General features: G+C 30.8%; 1 protein-coding gene across 1 annotated transcript; it reads right to left on the bottom strand.

Moving 5' to 3' along the window:
* Positions 1 to 532: 532 nt before the first annotated feature.
* On the bottom strand, positions 533 to 17750 carry LOC143206667 (juvenile hormone esterase). The gene is made up of 11 exons (XM_076419323.1): positions 17596 to 17750; positions 17402 to 17539; positions 14522 to 14662; positions 12136 to 12269; positions 11886 to 12085; positions 5660 to 5871; positions 5457 to 5604; positions 5232 to 5404; positions 5040 to 5169; positions 1004 to 1157; positions 533 to 943 (listed from the first exon to the last, which is right to left on the bottom strand). Exons 1-11 carry the CDS (start codon positions 17638 to 17640, stop codon positions 754 to 756), a joined length of 1665 nt encoding a protein of 554 aa, XP_076275438.1. The 5' UTR covers positions 17641 to 17750; the 3' UTR covers positions 533 to 753.
* Between the last annotated feature and the right edge of the window lie 4380 nt (positions 17751 to 22130).

Raw genomic sequence — 22130 nt, forward strand, 5'->3', positions numbered from 1 at the left:
CATAATTTATCCTGACAATCAAGTAAGAGGACATCTGCTTATAATCCTCGTTTAACTTCTTCAGTTTGTAAAAAATATTGATATAATTGATAAATAGATGCAATCCCATAATAGATCAAAAATGGCCTAAATTTAAAAGAAGCATATTTCTTTTAAGATGTATTGACGTTATTATTGTTTAATAATTAACTAGATATAATACAAGCACGATATAACGCCTTCCTCCTAAAGAATAAACCACGGATGGACGAGGTCATTGTCCCGTCTGGACAGCTTATCGTTTACATAATTATAAAATTATGTTTAAATATCGCCTGTACCTTGGAACATCGCCCCCCCACCCCCAGTTTTTCTTCCAACACCTTCGAAATAGCACTATTTCTACCCAAATTTATTTCTTCTGTTCTTGATAATTAATTTATTTCCGGTTAAATGAATGAATTCAAAATAGAACAGCTTTTGATCTCCCTGGAACCCTACCAACTGAGCCAGTTATATAGTGGGGAGAGGTTTTAAACACAAAAACTAATAATTTCCTTGAAAAGCTATTTTATTTAAAGGAAAAAAAAGATGCAACTTGTAGAATAGCGATACAAAGCGATACTGAGGATAAAAATAGGTTACCATTCTTAACAGATGGCTCCTCAGATCTCAGTTCATACATGGTTCTTAAACCAAATATTTATTGAATTACATTTTAAATGATTATATTCAGATTAAACAGATTTACATTCAGAATAAGAGAGTTTTTGATTAAAACGTTATAAAAGGCTTTTTAGCCCATTTCTCGTAAAAATTTCTCCATGCTTCATAGTACGGCGTTTTTGGTTTCTTCTTCACGACCAGATCATCGCCGATGTCGACATAACTGTATTCATCGTTTGTAAATAATGGCCATAATAAGTTTTGTAGCAAATCTGATGATTCGTCAGGAGTAGGATTTCTAAACATGAGATATATAACTAGATTACAATCAAATCAATTTTGATTACAAAATACTTACAAATACTTCACAAAATTAGTCCACAGTAAAGTTAAACGATGCAATGTGAGGCCGTCACTTGGGGGATATCTGGACAGGTCATTGTTTGAATATGTGTCGCCAATATGCATCCACTCATATTTGGTGTCTTCCGCGTGATCAATTTTATCTGCGCCTAAATGATTTATAACACAAAAATAATTATATATAGAAAATAAAACAATTCAATTGATAACTGTGAGTAAATCATCACAATAAAACTATTAATTAACAAGAAACATACCAAGAGTACTCAATTTTTTATATATATATTTTAAAGTCTCCTTTTACCAACCATGGGTTTATCTGTACTGGGTCTAAAATTTAACGTGGGCTCCGAACCACGGTCCCCAGCGTTAAGCCTACCGACTGACGAGTGCCCAACTTTAGAAATCATCCCAGAAGACATAACAAATTAGCATAATTTGCTCAATATTTTGGCGAGCTTAGGGATGTTACCGGCGGAGAGATATATCGATATTTAAAAAGATATCGTTACATCGATTTAGAAATTATTACATCGATACCTTCCTCCTTCGAAAACGATACTTTTTTTATCTCTATATTTTACTTTACAACTACAAGTTCACTACCCTCATTTACAAATATCGATACTTTCTAGAAAATATTTATACATCGAAAAAAGAAATAGATATATCGACATTTTTTCGGCATGCCTAGGCAAGCTTATCTACGATTGTATATACATCACCGATCTACATATTACTACTTATTATGTATGTTATATAAAATGTAAAAAATAGTGATCCAATGTATTTTATATTTGGGGATTTTAATTATATAATATTTACCGAATCATCTATTATTACTTTCTATTATTAGTTTCTAATCTTTTATTACTTTACATCTATTATATTTTAAATTATTCTGCATTAATTCAAAATATGTTTTTATATTGTACACAAACAAAAATAATAATTATTTCAGGTTTTTGTGAGACATCCTGATATTTTTATGATAGAGTATATATAATCTATTTTTAACAATCGAAGTTTTAAGTAACTTTTTATACATTTATTTTTTGAATCTATATTTTCCAATATATTTCCATCCCATATTCAGCATACGTGGAATTAATTTTTTTATATATATTTTAAAGCCTCCTTTTTACCAACGAGGGTTTATCTGCACTGCACCTACTAATGTGGATTCCGAATGACCAACAAGTGACTTAGAAATCATACCAGAAGAATAAGACATCCGGACTTACCCAGCCTGGAACTGGCGTGTCTGGGATCGTTTTCCTTGTCAGATTTTACACTCTTGTCCAAGGACATTTACGAATATTAAACAATCACAAACATAAATTTAGGACAATGTCCCAGCAGGATTCGAACCCGCGACTATCGCAACAGTAGCTGGACCGTCCTGTCGCCTTTACCACTGCGACTACCAAGCCGGTGGAATTAATTTTATTTTTAAATATATTGATGTGTTTTTTTTTCAAAAAAGGATATCTGGTACTTTAATATATTGCTATTAAGTGTTTAATAGTAATTTGTTGATTATATAACACAAAAATAATAAGGTAATCATTTATGTTTCCTCGATTTTCTTCCACATATATTTCGATTCTTCTCCATGATCTATCTTCTCTGCACCTAGATGATGTGTATTGAATGTGAAGTATGTCATAATAACAGTTAGTAATGCCAACAATCAATCTATTACGTGACAGATTATTTTTGTTCTCTCCCTGATTTTAGAAATCATTACTAATCTGGCCATTATTTCATCCATAACACAGTGCTGACTCTACTTATTGAATTTAGCTGAAAAATCCTTAGAAAGGAAATCAAAAATATATAAACCACAATGTATATTACAATAACAAGCGTAATAATGAAATTTTGTGAATCAAGATAGGCCAAACATATCGATTTTGATAAGCAGCGAAAAATGACTTGAAAGATGTACTCAATTAGTCCCCAATATTAAAGAATTGATAACTTAAATGTTATTATATATATTCCCTTTGGCATAAAATTGGGTTCAAATATATCTTATTCTAAATCGCAGTGAACTCACCTCACCTGGATATATATATATATATATATATATATATATATATATATATATATAGGTATAGTATAAACATGTAAGAGAATCAACCTAGAAAAGTTGTCCAGTTGCCAAATGTCTATACAATTCTTCAAAACACTAGGAATAATAATTACGGGATATATAAATTTGAAATCGCTACTTATTATTTCTCTGATATATATTAAGTTACTCCAGTTTTTATTGGAAATATTTTTATTGCTTTGCAGCTTTACGGAAGTTTAGTACTAAAATCTCTCAAATAACAATATATAAATTGAAAGTGAGTGAAGTATTTCAAATTGTTATTTGATAAATAGAAATTACATGTATAATTGCGTTTTATGTATAATTTAATTTCTTAGAAATAGGGCTGAAAATAGATAAAGAGTGGATCATATGGCTGAACAATATGGGTACAGAGTGTAGCGTCTTCCTCCCTATTACTATATATGAAATTAGACCAAACTGTTATGAGGTGTGGTAAAGAATTAATATAATAGACATGTAGCTCAAGAAAGATATAAAAAGCACGATCTATTTGGACATGTGGAAGAAGGATTTTCTATAATAACACCCTTCGGTTGACTTGAAGTTGACAAACTGGAATTTTGAACTAGGTTTAGATTGGGAATTAACAGTATAGTTAGTAACTTGATAAGTGACTCAGAATTGACTAAAAGTTTCTGGATGTAAGATTATGATTCCATGGTGACAATTACCAGGGCAGGGTAATGATGAGAGCAGAAACAAATGGTGAATATAATTAATATAGGGTAAGTGTAAAAAATGTATTATATGATGCAAGTTATTTGCAGGGACACCTGTGTAATTGTTCAGAATATGCATGAGTATTTGGTTAAACTGATTAAAGATAGAATTAATATTAACTGTTTTGGAGATATGGCTAATGCATTAAGGAAAACGCAGTGATTAAGTATAATTTTATCAAGAAAAATCTACACTTATAGTATAAGAACGCTGGAATTAAAATAACTTGACAAGGTAAAATAGCAACGATGGAAACAAGAACTAAACATAAAAAATAAATAACTCTAACCAAAGAAAAATACATTACTTGGATTTATAATTGTTAATTAAGTGAATTAGTCATCCAGGGGATACCATAAGGGGTTTAAAAAAGACTTTAAAGTAAATATGATAAAAATAAAACTAAATATAAAAATTTTTAGTTTAAATCATTCGGTAATTAGATGTACTATATTGTTAAAATAAATTATATTTTATAAAAATTTTGTTTCATTATTTTACGATATAATATTGTTATATATCAAATCCAAAATAAAAGTTAAAGTTAAATGCGGCAACATCGCGACGTTTAGACGCCATAAATTTAGATAAACTGAGTCCACTATAAATTATATTTGATGTGAAGTTTTGGAGTTCTTTGAAGCTGTTTGGACCCATTAAAATATATACATATTTGTTATACCAGTGTATAAAAATGAAAGAATCATACATCCACTACGTATTCTTGAATCAGAGAGATCAATGTATTGTTCTAAATGAAGACTGTGTTGATGAGCAAAGTTGACGAAAAGTATTTTTCTTAGAACATGCAGTTAAAATAAACTTATATTTATATTTATATAAATTTATTTATTTTTTATAAATTTCATTTAATCCTAGTTATGAAAAAATGATCAGCCTATGGACGGCATTTCGCAAAGTTATCCAGAAAAAAATCTTCTGCAATAAATATTACACTACATGGATGTTGATGGGCAAAGTCGAATTTGGCAAGATATTGTGTTAATTAGAAATTGGAGTTCGTTCGGAAACTTACAGGGTATTCATTGGACAGCAATTAGCTTTTGTATATTCGAAGCATATTCATATAATATTAGTCATATATGATCAATCATAAAAATTTATTTCTTCAAAGATTGTTAAGATTGTTTGAAATAAAATTTAATTAGCTCTACAGTTTACTTACCTTTAACTGTTATATTGACATTGCCAAGAGGACCATCATACGAGAATACATAAAAAAATACTTTGGTATAGTTCACTGACAAATCTGCATGCTTAATAACTGCCCTTGTGAAACGGTCATGACTCAAAAACTGAAAATATATATTGATGTTTTACAAAACCCCTGACTATCTCAATTAATACTATTACTAACTCTTATCATATGTCCTAATCTTTCATCATCAGGTACTCCTTCTAAATAAAGATCCCTAATAGATTTACCGACTTCCGTGACATTCGCACCATCCACTACTTCAAAATTATCGGGTATAAAATTTGTAGGGTTGTCTTCATATTTCTTCAGCATTGCAGCTAAATTATCCAGATCTGTAAATTATATAACTAAAATAAATTTCTCAGGTTAATTTATGCTTCATGCCTCCTCCTTGATGAATTTCTTCTTCAGAATTTGTACCTATTAATAGAGGAACTCTGATAAAATTACCGGTTTGTAACAGTTCATATTGACTTGTTGTTATGAACGAATCATCTTTAACGGGGCTTTCTATAACTGGCAATGGAGCACTCTGTAATTTCATAGTGATTATCTAATTGTATTATTGTTTATAGAGTGAAAATTACCGCTATTGTTGTTTTAGTTGATGCAATGTCGATATCCTTACCGTCTAAGCTGACCAAAAAGTTTAATAGTGAAGCTGAGGTGATGTTCGATGGAATACTACTGTTGAATTGTCGGGCCAAATCGATTGTGTAAGCTTTAGGATCAACTCCCAGCATATAACTCCACATATTCAAAGGGCTTCCACTTTGCATTATTGCTCCTCGGAAATAACCTAAAATTCAATACAGATTATGGAATTTTGATGCAATTACATTATATTATACTACCCTGGTAAAAAAGTTGCAAGACCTTAGCATCTCATAGTTGTTCATTACGGATGATTTTCATCGGTTTGAATGGCCAAACACTATTACTATTAGTCCTACTCGTTCTTTCGGTAAAACTTTTCGTTGCAAGGGGCAATAATTTAAGGTAGGGATATTGGCGTGGAGAAAAGTTATTTTAAAGAAATACCAATATATCGGCAAAGAAAAAATATTGATACCAAGTCATGTAAAAATTCATTTGATGTTTCAGACAAGATATCTCAAAATAAAAGTTCGACGCACGTATCGAACTTTTTCTGCTCTAGTCCTATCCCTCTACACCAAATTGACTTGATGTCGGGGGGGAATGTAGAAATCCCAAAACAAGAGTTCGGTTCTCTCCTTCGAAAACCCCAAGTATTTGTTTTTGTTTTCGCATATATAGATAGTGCCTGTGTCACTGTCATCAATAGTTTCACTGTCACAAAGGATCGACATATTTCTTGGTTGTATTATTTACTAGCGACCTGCCCCGGCTTCGCACGGGTGCTATGCTGATACTAAATTAAATACACTACAGAAAAAATATGAACGTTGTATATAAAAACATAGCGGCCCGCTCCGACTTTGCACGGGCATAAAATATATATGCCTATGTCACTCAATGAAAACATGATTAAAATCGATCCAGTATTTTTGGTTCATTCATTACTGCCCTTGGCCTGCACGCATTAAATTTGGAGTAAAACAATTCCTCTTCCCCTATACTTACTATGAAGATTTCCTGCTATCTTTGGAATATCTAAATTCATACAATTTTTATTACATTACACATTTTTAAACGCAAATTTTAAATTTGTAATATCTCCGAAAATATTTGTTTAATTTACATGCTGTAAGGAACCATATTGATCTATATTAATTGCACACTGTATTTAAGGTACTTAATTCGATAAGGATTAAGCAGTATTGCTTAAAATAGCTTCGTAAATAAGCCATTTTCTCACGTAAAAAGTAAACAATAAAAATGGTTAATGTGGGTTATCCCTAAAAGAGAAACATATACCATCGCAGACTTTTTTGTAGACCTTTTTATGGTGTACAATACTGCAGTACATTAATTTGATCTAACTCGTAGGGTTAGGCAGCGTTTTTGCTAATTGCTAAATAAGCCTAAAAAATAAGTTAATTTACGACATCACGTTAGAAACCTCTAAAATTAGCAATGTTGCCTTAGTATATTATGCGTGTATTATACATATAAACCTTCCTCTTGAATCACTCTATCTATTGAAAAAAACCTCATCAAAATCCGTTACGTAGTTTTAAAGATTTAAGCGCACATAGGGATATAGGGACAGAAAAGGCGACTTTGTTTTATACTATGTAGTGATGAATGTGTTCGGAAATATATTTTGTGTTTAAAAATGTTTAATACTTATTAAATCTACGGGCCAGTATTATCGAACCGCGATTAAAATATATAATATTTTAACGAATGAATATACCTCTCGCCACTGACCGCTTAATACTACGATTTATATTTCTATATTTCATACAAACGTAGGTATTCTTTGATAGCTACATCGATTCGATAACATAAAAATCAAATGGAAAATATAATAATGTGATATGACTATGTGTTCTAATTGCTGTCAAATAAATATTTACTAAAATGGGATAGAAATATGTAGTGGCTTTATGGTAAAGCTTACTTTAACGTTTTTCATTTTATTCATTATTTAGTCCCATATTTACGGCGCAAAAATTTAATTTTATTATTAACAATGCCGAGGAGAAGACATGACTTAAGTCGTTAAAGTCAATCAAATCTGCAATGAGTAATGTGCTAACCGCACTGATCAACGAGAAACACATAAAAATGAAGTAGATGGGCTTAGATAAAAACAAAAACAGCAACTACGACATAATATTCCCATTCATGTTAAGCGATTCCATAGACGCGGTACTTGTGTGGTCCAGAAATGAGCCGCAATCCACTACGATCTGGAAATGCATTTTGGTGACAAAAAATGTGTTACGATCGAGAAAATGACAATATTGTAAGGCATATGTTGGTATATTAATTGGCTTAGCGAAAATTTTGCCTCTTTTTCGATGCAATTGAGGGCATCTCGAGGCGTAAAATTTGGTACGGTTAAAGCTTAGACCGATGAAGAATTTTTAGGCCTAATATTTTTATGAAATATGTACTATATACCAATAAAACGAAAAACGCCCAAAATCAAGCAACCTGGAATATATGTCATACTACTGATATAAATTATATAAACAAACCAGCGGTTATCCCTAGGGCATTAGAGTTTAGATTGACGACAATAAGCTACTAGATTCGAATCTCGCTGCGGAATTTTTTTTATTTATAAAATAAAATTAAGGATAGTGCTCGTTAAAGTTAAGTGAATGATTGTTTGTTATATTTGAAACGATATTAAAACGCTAAGAGAGTGAGTAAAACATTATTTGTTCCCGTATTGCGGGAATTATTGATGAGTTATAGCAAGTTTGGATAGAAAACGATTAATTAATAATAGTATGGTCACGTAATTAATGTATATTTAATCTTTTTTACAGAGAGAACAAATTTATCGGAAGGTATTTACAGCTGTGACAGAAAATCCGAACATATGTGAAAATGTCATCCCAACATAGATTAACAAAATTCTACATTAAAAAGAATCGGCTGTTTTGTTTGTTTTTATATAAATATAGATATTTAGATTATCGAAATCAGATTTTGATTTAATTTGATGTCTGGTGAAGAAAAAGAAAGAAGAAAAATTGTACTTGTTTAAAGACTGTTTAATTGTTACGGTTCTGGAAATATAGTATATCATTGTACTAAAGGTAACTTTGAATATTTTTCTGAAAATATTAGTGGTATTGTAGTGACCTTGAGGCATGTCAAATTTTACATCGTGGAATAACGGTCTACAAAATACCGAGAAATATAATCCCATATGTTGAACATGGGCGGGGTGCCGGCAGCGCCAACTAGAACCCGATAACGAATAGCTGGAAACCCCGAGACGTTTATCTGGGATGTTATTGAAGGGTATTTCCATTTATTCAGTGCTCAACCATCGTTTGGTTTAGACGTGCCACCACCGACTGCCCAAGCCTCGTCTCCAGGTAACACCGCTGCCATCCGTTTTATCGTTATAATTGCATTTTTCACATTATTTTATTTTATGTAGCCAATAAATAACGGTCACATAATGTAAACACCACTGTTTCATTTCGTTTTACCTCCATTCACCGAGCCATATCATTTATCCTAAAGTGGCGACCCCGACGTGATCTTTCGCAAAATTGGGTTGGGACTCGCGAATGAAGGATACGTGCAACATGGTGTATTTTATGTGGCCGTTATATTTTTTGTTTCAAAATTTTCAATATTTTAAATTCCATTCGTTTTCGATTTTACCTTCAATATTCCTTTTCATTTTATTCCTATTCTTTTTTAAATTCCTTCTATATTACATTCATTCAAACATTTGTTCTTCATTAAATTTTATTTTAGTGCTGGAACAATGAAGCTTCAATTTCATTTCATTAATTCCAATTCATTTTTTAAAAATTTTCTTTCACAATCTTTTGAACTCATAGATATTTTTACATCACTGCTTAATCATCAGCGTCTCGGCTAAACATTTCTTTCGGCGCTATGTTTAAATCATAATGTCTTCGTTCGCTCGCCGTCTCCGTCATAATGGCAGACATTTTGATTTGAAAGGTTTTGGGCAGCTTCGGTCGTTATTTGTTTTTTCTGAATTACCGTAACGTATGTGACTACGGATTAGTCACAGAGCAGCTCCAGAAGTTAGGTGCCAATTGCAGTCACCGTAGACTCGTCATGTCTTCCCCCGAGGTACCAGAATTGCCAACGTCTCGTCGTCGAAGAAAATAATCTACCACCTCGTCGAACAATCGATCCTCCCACAGCGTCGATTACGGGAGCCCTGTCCGAAAAATAACTTGTTCTCAACGTCGTCGATGGACCATATTCAAGTGCCAAAGCGACGATGAAGCAACGGTATCTGTAGGACCGGAAGATATCAACAGCCGTACCAGATCGCAACCATACCAACCACAACTGTTTCGATTTACCATATTTTTCAAAGCTCTTTTCATGCAGCACATTTTGTTTGGTATATAATTTTTTTTGTATTTCATTTTTTTTCATACATTTTTGTTTCTTTGTTCCTTAAAATAATTGTATGTGAAATTCTGGCAGAGGAGTATTGTAGTGATCTTGAGGCATGTCGAATTTTACTTCGTGGAATAACGGTCTACAAAATTCCCAGAAATATAATCCCAGATGTTGAACACGGGCGGGGTGCCAGCAGCGCCAATTAGAACCCGATAACGAATAACTGGAAACCCCGAAACGTTTATCTGGGGTGTTATTGAAGGGTATTTCCATTCATTCAGTGCTCAACCATCGTTTGGTTTAGACGTGCCACCATCGACTGCTCAAGCCTCGTCTCCAGGTAACATCGCTGCCATCTGTTTTATCTAATTGTATTTTTCACATTTTTTTATATAGCCAATAAATAACGGTCACATAATGTAAACACCACTGTTCCATTTCGTTTTACCTCCATTCACCGAACCATATCATTTACCCTAAAGTATTAATTTCAGGTTTCATTAGCAAAAAGCATTTTTTAACGTTATACTTAACGTTACGTTACCAATAAGTACAATAACAAAGAACTACATAGGACAAATAGAAGAAATTATGAGTTTTGAACAGTACATTTGTAAATATTTTAAAGAATTGATAAATATTAAGGTGTTTAATACTTAACACAATTATAATGGACTTAAGCTTTGGAAAATCAATAGTTAATTTAATGGTTGTAGATACATTCATTTCCAGATTTTTCCAGAAAATTACCCAATTATGATTATTATTGTTTTAGTATACAGGTTAAAGGCAAATATCAATTTCAACATTGTTTTATTCATATATTCTCTGTTTTAATATACAAACATGTATTATTTCATTTGTGATTCCACAGTTATGTTTATAATATAAAAATAAAGGAAGATCTTGTATACTTATATTTGATGCTTTGAACTTATTACATTTCTGAATATAATCACACTTATGACACTTTGTTATAATGTTCAGTGGCGTACTAATGTACACTTTGTTGATTATTTGTAATACTTTGTTGATTATTGAAACATAATGGAAATTAAATTTAACAAAATGACATTTACATGTTTTAATAATCAGACATTTGTTATTTTAGTTAATGTTATGTATCAAATACATTTCTCATCTTATATTAAAAATGCTCTGAAAACAAGTTTTAGTTTCATTTTTAAACTAATTCCTTTGTCTATTATTGGAGAAACATTACTAATTTAACACGTTACCTTGTGATCCAATTTCTACTACAGGGTGATTACTAGTTAATATAAAAGTGTGAAAATTCAGCCTTATGTTGCGTCGGTAAAAAAGTAAAAATACCACAATAGGTTCCACCGCCAAACTCGTTACACAATTTCTGCGATGGGAAATAAACTACTTTTTGGTCAACATTAACAAATATAACAGTTGTTTCCAAAGAGCGTCGTTTGGTGAAACGCATATCGTACAGGGCAACTTCATGTTCATTTTCAAGGTATCATACCGTAAAAGTTTTTTTTAACAACATTCAAACTTAAACAATTGCAGAATGAATTATTGTCCAAGAACTGTAACCGTTCCTTCTTCAGAACAACAATCTAGTTAAAATGTTTAAAACAGTATTGGAACGGATATCGGATATCATCATCAGACTTTCACAAAAACACTTTCTAGTAAGCATGCCACAAGGTTCAATTCCTCAATAATCGGCGAAGTGGGTATTGTTATTGTCGCAGGAAATTTACAAGATGGATGTAGGAGATACGAAGATCATCAAATAAACTAGTTAAAAATTTAATTTTTGGTATTAAATACCTTCGTTATTTTTGTGCAGCAACTGAAAACCAATTGACGCCGACCCAGCGCTTTGCCCAGCGATCGTAATTTTTGTTCGATCTCCACCAAATGCTCCTATGTTTTCAAAGGTCCATTTAATGGCGGCGGCTTGGTCTTTAAGCCCGGCATTACCAGGAATGACATCATCTCCTGTAGATAAGAAACCGAAAGGACCTAATCTAAAATGAATACAAGTTAATGATGACAAATACTTGTTCAAAAATATTACCTGTAGTTTAAGGTAACAATAACAATATCGTGCTCGATAAGAAAGTCAGGCCCTGTAGAATTATAACGAGAATGACCATGAGTAAATCCACCGCCGTGAATCCATAACATTACCGGCAGCTGAGTCTTATTGTCCTGAAAATTAAAAATTTTTATGAATATTTTATATATTACTTCTATACATGAATACAGGCAATTAGCATTTACACAAAAATATGTAAATAATATCAATTATGAATACTTAATTCCACTATTAATATTCAACAGTTAATTTTGTTGTCAAAGAATAGTCTCGTGTAAAAAGAAACTGACATGCGAGATTAAGCCAATAATTAATTCTTTATAGCCTATAGTTTAGATATACTCACGTTCCACAATAAGTAATCCGAATAATTTAAAATTTACAAAATAAAATCAAAATAGTTGTAGTAGCCTTCTCATTTTAACATTATCATGTTCATGATTTGATAGTTTTCAAGGGACTTTGGGGTGCAAGGAGTTTTTTAGAGTATGTCTTGAAAGATCTCAGTAAAGTTCGATCTCTCCAAGCGAGACTCAATATAATTCCAAAACAATTTATTTGGTTTATTTAATGTATTTGGCTACATAATTTAAATAATATCGTATTTATTACTGTTTTTTAACAAAATTGAGTTATTAACTGATTTCATTCAATATATTCTATAATAATGGTTTAATAAAAATTAAGTTTACATACGTTTTGAAATATATTTGGTCAAATGTTTGGTTTAATTTTATTATACTACACCTCCTATGTATAATAAGTCAATTGAAAAGTCCCCGGCCTGCATATAGATGGCGCTACTAGAATTAAATCCATATGTTCTTTAGTTAGCTCTTGCCCTCAAAAGAGGCATATATAAATTTGACAGCTGTCGGATCATTAGTTTGTGAATTATACCATTTTAAGTGAAGAAACTTTTGTTATTGTGAAAAAATGGATAAAAAGGAATTTCGCGTGTTCATAAAATATTGGTTTTTGAAGGGAAAAAATACAATTGACGCAAAAACTTGGCTTGATGCCGACTTTCCGGACACTGCTCCAGAAAAATCAACCATCAATGATTGGTATACTAAGTTTAGACGTGGTGAAATGAGCACCGAAGACGATGAACGCAGTGGACGCTCAAAAGGGGTTGTTACCGACGAAAACATTAAAAAAGCCGCAAAGTGATTTTGAATTACCGCAAAATTTAAACTGAATGAAATAGCAGACACTCAAAGATATCAACTAAACGTATACATCATATCATTCACGAATATTTGGGTATAAGAGAGCTCTGTGCAAAGTGGGTGCCGCGCGAGCTCACTTTTGACCAAAAACAACGACGAGTTGATAATTCGGAGCAGTTGTTGAAGATGATTAAGCGTAATAAACCCGAGTTTTTGCCTCTATATGTGACAATGGGTGAAACGTGGCTCCATCATTTCAATCCGAAGTCCAATGGACAGCCATCCGAGTGGACTGCAGACGATGAACCCGCTCCAAAGCGTGAGAAAACGCAACAGTCGGCTGGCAAGGCTATGACGTCTGTATTTTGGTATGCGCATAGAATAATTTTCATTAACTACCTTGAAAAAGAAAGGACCATCAACAGCTGCTATTACATAGCGTTATTGGACCGTTTGAAGGACGAACTCGCTAAAAAACGGCCGTATTTGAATAAAAAGAAAGTACTGCTTCACCAAGATAATGCACCGTGTCACAAGTCAGTGAAAACTGTGGCAAAAATCCAAGAATTGGGATTCGAATTTCTTCCTCATCTACCATATTCTCCAGTTCTGGCAGCCAACGACTATTTCCTGTTCTTAGATCTCAAAAGAATGCTCGCTGGGAAGAAATGCTTGTCGAATGAAGAGGTGATCGCCGAAACTGAGGCCTATTTTGAAACAAGGGACAAACCGTATTACAAAAATGGCATCGAAAAGTTGTAAGGTCGCTATAATCATTATGTTGAATAAAAAACTAATAATGGTACGCCGAGGACTTTTCGATTGACCTGTTATTATCCAAACAAATATAGTTTAATCTGACTATATTGACTTTAAAATTGTTTATAATTAAGTACCATCATAAAAAACGACAAGACAAATACGTATTAAATTAAAATAACCATGCATAGACATGTATAATTATATTCGCTACTACTTAAACTGTAGTGCTTCGTTACTTTGAATTAGTACCTAACCAACCTAATCTAAACATATAAATAAATGTATTTAACCACTATAATAATGAATCTTAAAATTGATCATATTACTATTACGTTACTATTATAATTAATAATGTTACATTTTCAAATAAATTCTTTTTATTCTATGATTATTATTTTTTTTTATGTACTAAACTTAATTTACATACTTACATTAGTTAATATGGGAGTGTAAACATTCAGATATAAACAGTCTTCACTTTCGGTTGGAAGATCAGTGGTAATAGCAAAACAAACATTTCCATCTTCGGTAGCATCCCTGATACCTTCCCAACTGAGTGGTGGTTTTGGAGACTAAAAATAAAGTACTTAAATAAATATATTTGAAATTTTTATAGTAGAAAGTTAATAACATCGATGATATCAAAATATCCGCCATGGATCCAAATATTAATGGAATAACTGATGTTTGTAATTGGCGCTTTTAGCCCATCTAACACTAAGCCTTTCTCTTATGTAACAGGAATTTACACCAACATCAAAATATTTTTTTTATTAAGGTGCCTGATACACTGAATCCTGCATGGGCTTGATTTTTTAAATCAAACTATATGACTTACTCGGGTACGAAGATCTGTCTGTAATTATTATTCATGAACTTAAAAAAATGTTGATGTTAAACCATTTATATGTACTATAAATAATCTTATGATAAACAGGGAATGATGATTACAACGGGATGATCTTTGACGTTTAATATTAGATATGTTCAAGCTTTTTAAAATTCAAAACATATTATGATCAACATGGACATATTTTTTATTTATGCTTGTATTGTTATATTCCATTCTTAAACAAAGGTTGTTGCTAAAAAAACAAAATATTTGTTCGCATAGTAATGAATACTTTATATACGAGTTAATAAAGCACACAACAAGCAAGTATCCAACGTCAGCCATTAGAATATCTTTGGCAAATATCAAGGTTTAAAAGTGCAAAAGATCAACAATTTAAACAGACAAAAACTTTTAAAAATATACTTTAGTTTTTATAGCTTGAATGTCATATTATTTGCTACAACAAACAAGAAAACCAAAAAGGATATAAACACTGGAATATGTTTACGGTTTAATAGTTATCTAACTTTTTATTTAGCATTTATTTACTATTTTAATATTAATAACGTGTAGTGTGAATAAATAGTTCCATTAATTCATTGACATCTATATTTTTAATACAAACGAAATAATATTAATCTATTAGATAATACAGAAGAGTTTACTTTTTTGAATTTTTTGTTTCACTTTTTCTTATTTTTCGTTTCTTTATTGCTTTCACCGTTTTGTCAATTAGTACTAATATTTAAAAGAAAGCTGCTAAAATTTCAAAACAACTTTTGTTATTTTCCAAAAGAATAGATTTCAAACAAAAAAATTCGTTTTACACACATGCATATATATATACATTTATTTTACACTGTTTTTTTGATAGGAAAAAATATAAGCAATACCTTGATAAACGTTTTAAGGACTCTGCTGCAGCAAAAACGTATACATCAGTATAAATACGGTGGTAGTATCACACAACATCAAAAAAAATCCATAAAATCGTTTTACATGATTGAAATGTGAAGTTGGGTGAGTTAGCTAATATCGTACAGATATCATAAGAGCGTTTTGGTTTAATATTACATAAGCATTTGGCTATGAGCATCCCATGAAGATCCAGTCACAGCATCAATAAACCTACAAACCCACCTGGCGCAAATACAATTATGGTTGAAGACATAGCGCATTAAAGCCAAAGAGACAAAATCCGCCCATGTAACATTTATCCTGCGTAGAAGAACATGTCCACCAGTGAATATCAATCATCGTCAACTCCCCCAAGCAGAGCATGTTAAATATCTTGGTATGCACTTAGATCGACGCCTAACCTGGAAGAAGCACATACTCTCTAAACGAAAACAACTTCGACTGAAATAATATCAAATCTATTGGCTCATCGGGCGCAAATCCAAGTTATCATTAGATAACAAGGTATTGCTGTATGAGTCTATACTCAAGCCTATTTGGTCATATGGAATCCAACTATGGGGTACCGCTAGCAAATCTAATATATCCATCATTCAACGGTTCCAAAATAAAGTGTTGTGTGCCATTGTTAATGCTCTGTACTATATTTCAAATAAAGTGATACAACGCGACATTCCTCTTAAACCTATAACGAGTGTAATTCAACGTGTTTATGTACTTCGAAAGAGTGTCAGTGCATCCCAACATACCCGCTAACCAGTTAAATTTGCGACGTGATAGTCAAGTGTGTAGACGTGATAGTATATATATATATATATATATATATATATATATATATATATATATATATATATATATATATATATATATATATATATAATACAAGCCATGTATATGTAATATAGACATAAGAAATACTTATTGCCTATAGGGCAGATTGTGGAATCGCAAAGTGTAAAAAAAATTTATCAATAAATATTGTATCACTAAGCAGATACCTTCGAGAACTCTTGAATTGTCAGTTCTTCTGTTCTCCGAGACAAGCACACAAGAGCTTAAGGCAATCAAAAACATTGAGAATGATTTAATGAACATAAAATTACTGTAACCGATCAAATTAGCCGAGCAAGACTTTAGAGGAATATTTGGAGACAATGCAGTATCACCAGCCATTTATAGATCTAGAAATAAATAAACTGCTCGAAGCCAGTCTAACTACCATCTTTCCGTATGCCATTTTAAGTTCTATAAAAAAAACAAAAAACAAATATATTCAATTTTTTTCCTAACCAAGTATATGTTACAAAGCTTTTTGGATTATAAGGAGATAATCATTTTAATGGTATTTAAAGTTAAACACCATAATTAATATATTAATATCTTTTATTACTGGATATATATCCATCAGTCATTTTATATCTTATATTTTAAGTACAAGTGAAACAGTAATCTTAAAAAATACATTAAACAATTACACATTTCAGCAATAATTCTTTTTAAAAACTTCATGTATTAAAAACGTACGTTTATATAGATAAACTATTTAAATAAAACTTACTTGAAATCTTAACGATCCTACTGGTGGTTGAGCGTATGGTACCCCTTGGAATGCACGAAATGGTTTATTACTTGGAGTATTTAGCAGATGACCTTGTAAGATTCCTTGTTCAATTTTCACTGTCAAATCATCTGACCTCTGAAAATTAATGAAAAACCAGTTAAATCGAATGGAACTATTATTCTCCATATTACCACAAAGATGAACTTTAGCAAAATTAGTATTCCTAGTAGATTCATTATGTTTATCTAACGAACCGCGATTTTCAATTAATATGAAATATTTAAATTAAGATCGATAGCATAAATTTATATAATCAGAATCTCCAAATCGTTAAAGTGTTTACATTAATAAATTAATTTGAGCTGTAAATATTGTTGTAATACTGATTAAGTTATATCGCTATCTACACTTAATTTAATCTTTAATGAAGTGCTAAAACTGTTAGCGCTACTACAACGCTATTAAAAATATAATCAGAGCGTTCTTTAATTAAAATGATGTTTCAAACATGTTTTTTCTTCAATTTAAGAAGCACATGACATGTATATTAAAACTAGTTTGAATCTAGTAATTTCTTGGATCTAGGATTGCTCTTGAAGGCCTAATCTAAGGTTTGGATCTTAACTATAATAGCGTTTCATGGATATACATGCAATGGTACATTCTACATAAGTATAAAGTTATGTACTTTTGCATACAAAGCTGAATATACTAGTTGAGCGAGGTTTTGTATTTTCAAATGCAACGTAAATCCATTATTGTTGTGTAATATTAACACTTTGACGTCAATGTTATTTGGTGTTCTTTTATTGCAGATCTTTCAATTTAATCAATAGCTATTTATGTATTTTTAGATCTCTTTGGAGGCCCTTTTATACTAAAAATACAATTAACAATGTTTTAATATGTTTGAATAATAGTGATATTTGATTTATTTGTGCCATTCCATTATTTCACGCTCATTCAAGTTTAAAGATGTATTTATGAAATAACAATATGTTGTGATGTAATATGTCGAATTGTATTCTAAACAACAATGTCATTATTTGCGACTCACACGAAGCAGTACTAATTTTTCTTAACATAAATAGTCTTTCTGCTTGAACTTCGCATCCAATGTCGTAACCAAATGTTTCACAATATTAAGACACGGAATTATTATCATCATCATCATCATATTTTTTCTTCAATTTCAACAGCACGTATAATGTATATTACCAATAGTTTTCGGATCTGAACTTAAATAGCGTTTAATGAATATACATGCAATAGTACATTCTACATAAGTTTAAAATTAAGCACTTTTCCATACATACCTTAATATACTAGTTGAACGAGTGTTTTTTCAAACTCAACGTAAATCAATTATTGTTGAGTAATATTAACAATTTGGCGTCTATATCGTATGGTATTCTTTGTTTGTAGATCTTTCAATTTCATAACTAACTATTTAGGTATTTCTAAGTCTTTTGCAGGCCCTGATTTTAAAAATACAATTAACAATGTTTTAATGTGTTTGAATAACACTGATATTTGATTTCTTTGTGCAATCCCATTACTTTACCCTCATTCAAGCTTAAAAATTATTTATTAATTAATTATTATTATGATTATAATTATTATTGTGTTCATGATATATACATATAATTTACAAAAACTGGCAAGGTGGCATAATCAAATTTTAATGCCCACTAAAAAACGCCAGGCGTCACTATGAATAGATTAAAGTTAAGTATAATCCGAAAAATATTTTAGCTGCTAAAAATGAGACTTCATTCAAATATAAAAAGTTTGTATAAAATTTGTAAGATTTCCAATTATGAAATTCTCGTTGAAATTTACTTTTCAAAAATTATTTGTAGGCTTTAAAATTGACGATGGCGGCATGAGAGTAAAGAAATCCTTTGAATGAATTAATATCTGAATACCTTAATACCTTAATTGAAGCTGTATACAAACACGTTAAAAACAAAAATAACTTACAATAGTATTAAGCGTCAGTTCAGAAAAATATAAGTAAATATCTAAGTGACATGAAATTGATTTGGAAAAAACATTATTTTAAATAAAATTTTTCTTCCATTTAGATCCAGATAAAAGAGAGAAACATCTTTATATTACCTTATTATTATTATTAGAGTGGTAAGATTATTAGATTGGCGAATCCTATGTCATAATCAAATGTTTCACAGTATTAACACAGATAATTATTCTAAAACCTATTATAGTGGAACAGCTTTTATAGAATTTCTAGTCTGAAGAGACATAAAGATAATCCATCCAGGTGCGTATCTATTCAATTTTTATTTGTTTTTGCAAATTGGATTGGATTCTACACCAAACTCATTATATATCAGGCATAGTTGACCCTACCAAAGTAGAACTACACATAAATATGACTTGATGCCCTTGATGTGAGTATTCCTCATTAAAATCACGGCTTTTGAGTGTAATCAATCGAGATAATTTAAACAGTGGAACTATTTTGAAAGACTAAATTTATTTACTCCTAAAGATGTATATAATATACAAACCGATTTATTTCCACAGACACATAGTATAAAAGAAAAGATGATATAAAGATGCTAGAAGTGCTGACGCATGGGTAAATAAATTCAAAAATACAGGATATGTGTTGTTATAGAAGCCTCAATCGCAATTTCTGGATACCTACGCCACATTAAAGGAAGAAGATTTTATATTAATCATAATGAATGGAGGTTAATATGAAATATATATATGTTGAAAAATATATTTGGTAACTATGGTTTTTATTTCCTCTTTCTCCGTTTAAAATGAAGTATGTTTATAAAAGATTATTTTATATTACATTTATTATATTATGAGGTGAACTATATATCAAAAAAATTTAACTTGAGTCTCAACTCTCTTAGGTTAGTTAGTGAAATCAAGAATATATTTTATTTATACTATATTTTTTGAATATACGTATAATCTTGAGGAACTGGCAACGTTGCAAAGGTTTTGAACCTTGTATGCATGTTATGACTCTCCAGAATTAGATTCTTGTGTGTAGACTTTTGTGTATTTTTTTACCATTACTTGACGCAAGTAGTATAGCTTTTGATGGCTGTTTGTAGTTTATACTTAACTATAACTGTCTGACTTTCCATACTTCTTGATATCTAGGGACATAACATAATATATATTAAGGAATATAACTTGAATTCCCCCGTACTGTATATTAATAAAGGCTTGGTCTCGTACAATAGCTGAACAAATTTCGGTTTGATTAAAGGTTTTTTCAAGTACACGATGTAGTGTTGATTAAGGAAAATTGAACACTGGCTGAGAATTGATAAAATATACCAAATAATAAAGCGTCAAAAGAGTATTATACATTTTTCACTTTGACAACCATAAATTACATAACTTATGACTAAGAATATATAAATAACAACAAATTACATCCAACAAAATACGTATAAAAATACATATAAAATACAACCTCAGCCCGACAAGAAAACGCTTAATGTTTTAGAAGAAATATTAAATATTAAATATGCAAACATTTTCTAAAAACATGTTTAAGCTGAAAACTTCCATGATAATATATCAAAGAAAATATTTTCATCTTCATAGAGATAATAACAAGACTGCGATTTAATGTTACAGAATTTATTACACGAGTCATTAAACTTTTTATTATTTTTCACTGTTATTAAACTATGTTAAACTTATTACTATGTAACAATTATCGTGGGAAAATTGGTTTTTATAGGGACAGACATGCAACTAAATCGAACAAAGCTTTACCGTGCTTTGATATCTGAGGAACCACTATTGGTAAAATTCACTCAACATAAAAAACGAATAGATGAAAAGTTTTACCCTAGGTAACCCAGTTCATTAACTATGTGTGGTATTTAGCAACCTATGCATCAGCCTAATATATATATTTATGAATATTAACAACCTTGAAATAGTTATAGATCAAAGACTCTATGGCATTTGCTAATTCATTTTTACATATTTACTGCATATTTTGATAATAATATATATATAATGTTTGGTAAAAGGTAGTTTTATTTTCTAATAACAGATAGTGCATTTGAAAGGTATTAATCCATATAAAATTCTAGGTATAGAGGTAGGGTTTGTAATTATTGCGTTTTGAAGTTAAAAGTTTCAAATGATCATATTTTGTTTTTTCACTTCCGAAACTGATTCCGAAATGTGAGACGTTCATGTGAGGATGTTACAATAAATAGTGAAGAGCTAAAACAAAGTTAATTCGAACCATTTTTGAAATAATGTCATAAAATACAATAATGTTAATAAACAAAGCCTAAAGAAGCTTCGCAAATGATTGCAACGCCTACATTGACGCCAAGAAGGGTGATGCTAACTGTTTGGTGATATTAGAAATGAAATGAATCATTAATGAAAACCAATAATTTCACTATCTACTGCCAACTCTTAAGGCTATAGAAGCGGACATTTAAAAAAATCGCCATAATTATAAACACTGGACACGTCTTTAGTGACTGTTAATGTTTTCGCCTTATAGACCAGATATTACCCCGTCCGACTACCATTTGTTCTGGTGTCTCTAAATCTCTTTTTTTTATCTTATTTTACCCATTAATATTAACACAACCTTAATTTCAGTTACTTCTCTATTTTTATTCTCTACGAATTTCAAAAATTGTTTGATTTAAACCTATTTTATATAATACTAAAAGAATACTCTTTTATCAAGGAA

The sequence above is a fragment of the Rhynchophorus ferrugineus genome, unplaced genomic scaffold, assembly GCF_030347505.1.
Source record: "Rhynchophorus ferrugineus isolate W39M unplaced genomic scaffold, kcgeb_rfMv2 rfM1, whole genome shotgun sequence".
In the NCBI taxonomy this organism is placed as follows: Eukaryota; Metazoa; Arthropoda; class Insecta; order Coleoptera; family Curculionidae; genus Rhynchophorus; species Rhynchophorus ferrugineus.

Coding starts and splice junctions, on each gene's coding strand:
- LOC143206667 (XM_076419323.1), bottom strand. CDS start 17,640: ATGAATCTACTAGGAATACTAATTTTGCTAAAGTTCATCTTTGTG. Junction 5,872..11,885: donor GCTGCACAAAAATAACGAAG/GTATTTAATACC, acceptor ATTGAATTTTAG/GTTATTTCCGAGGAGCAATA. Junction 5,170..5,231: donor GATTAGGACATATGATAAGA/GTTAGTAATAGT, acceptor ATATATTTTCAG/TTTTTGAGTCATGACCGTTT.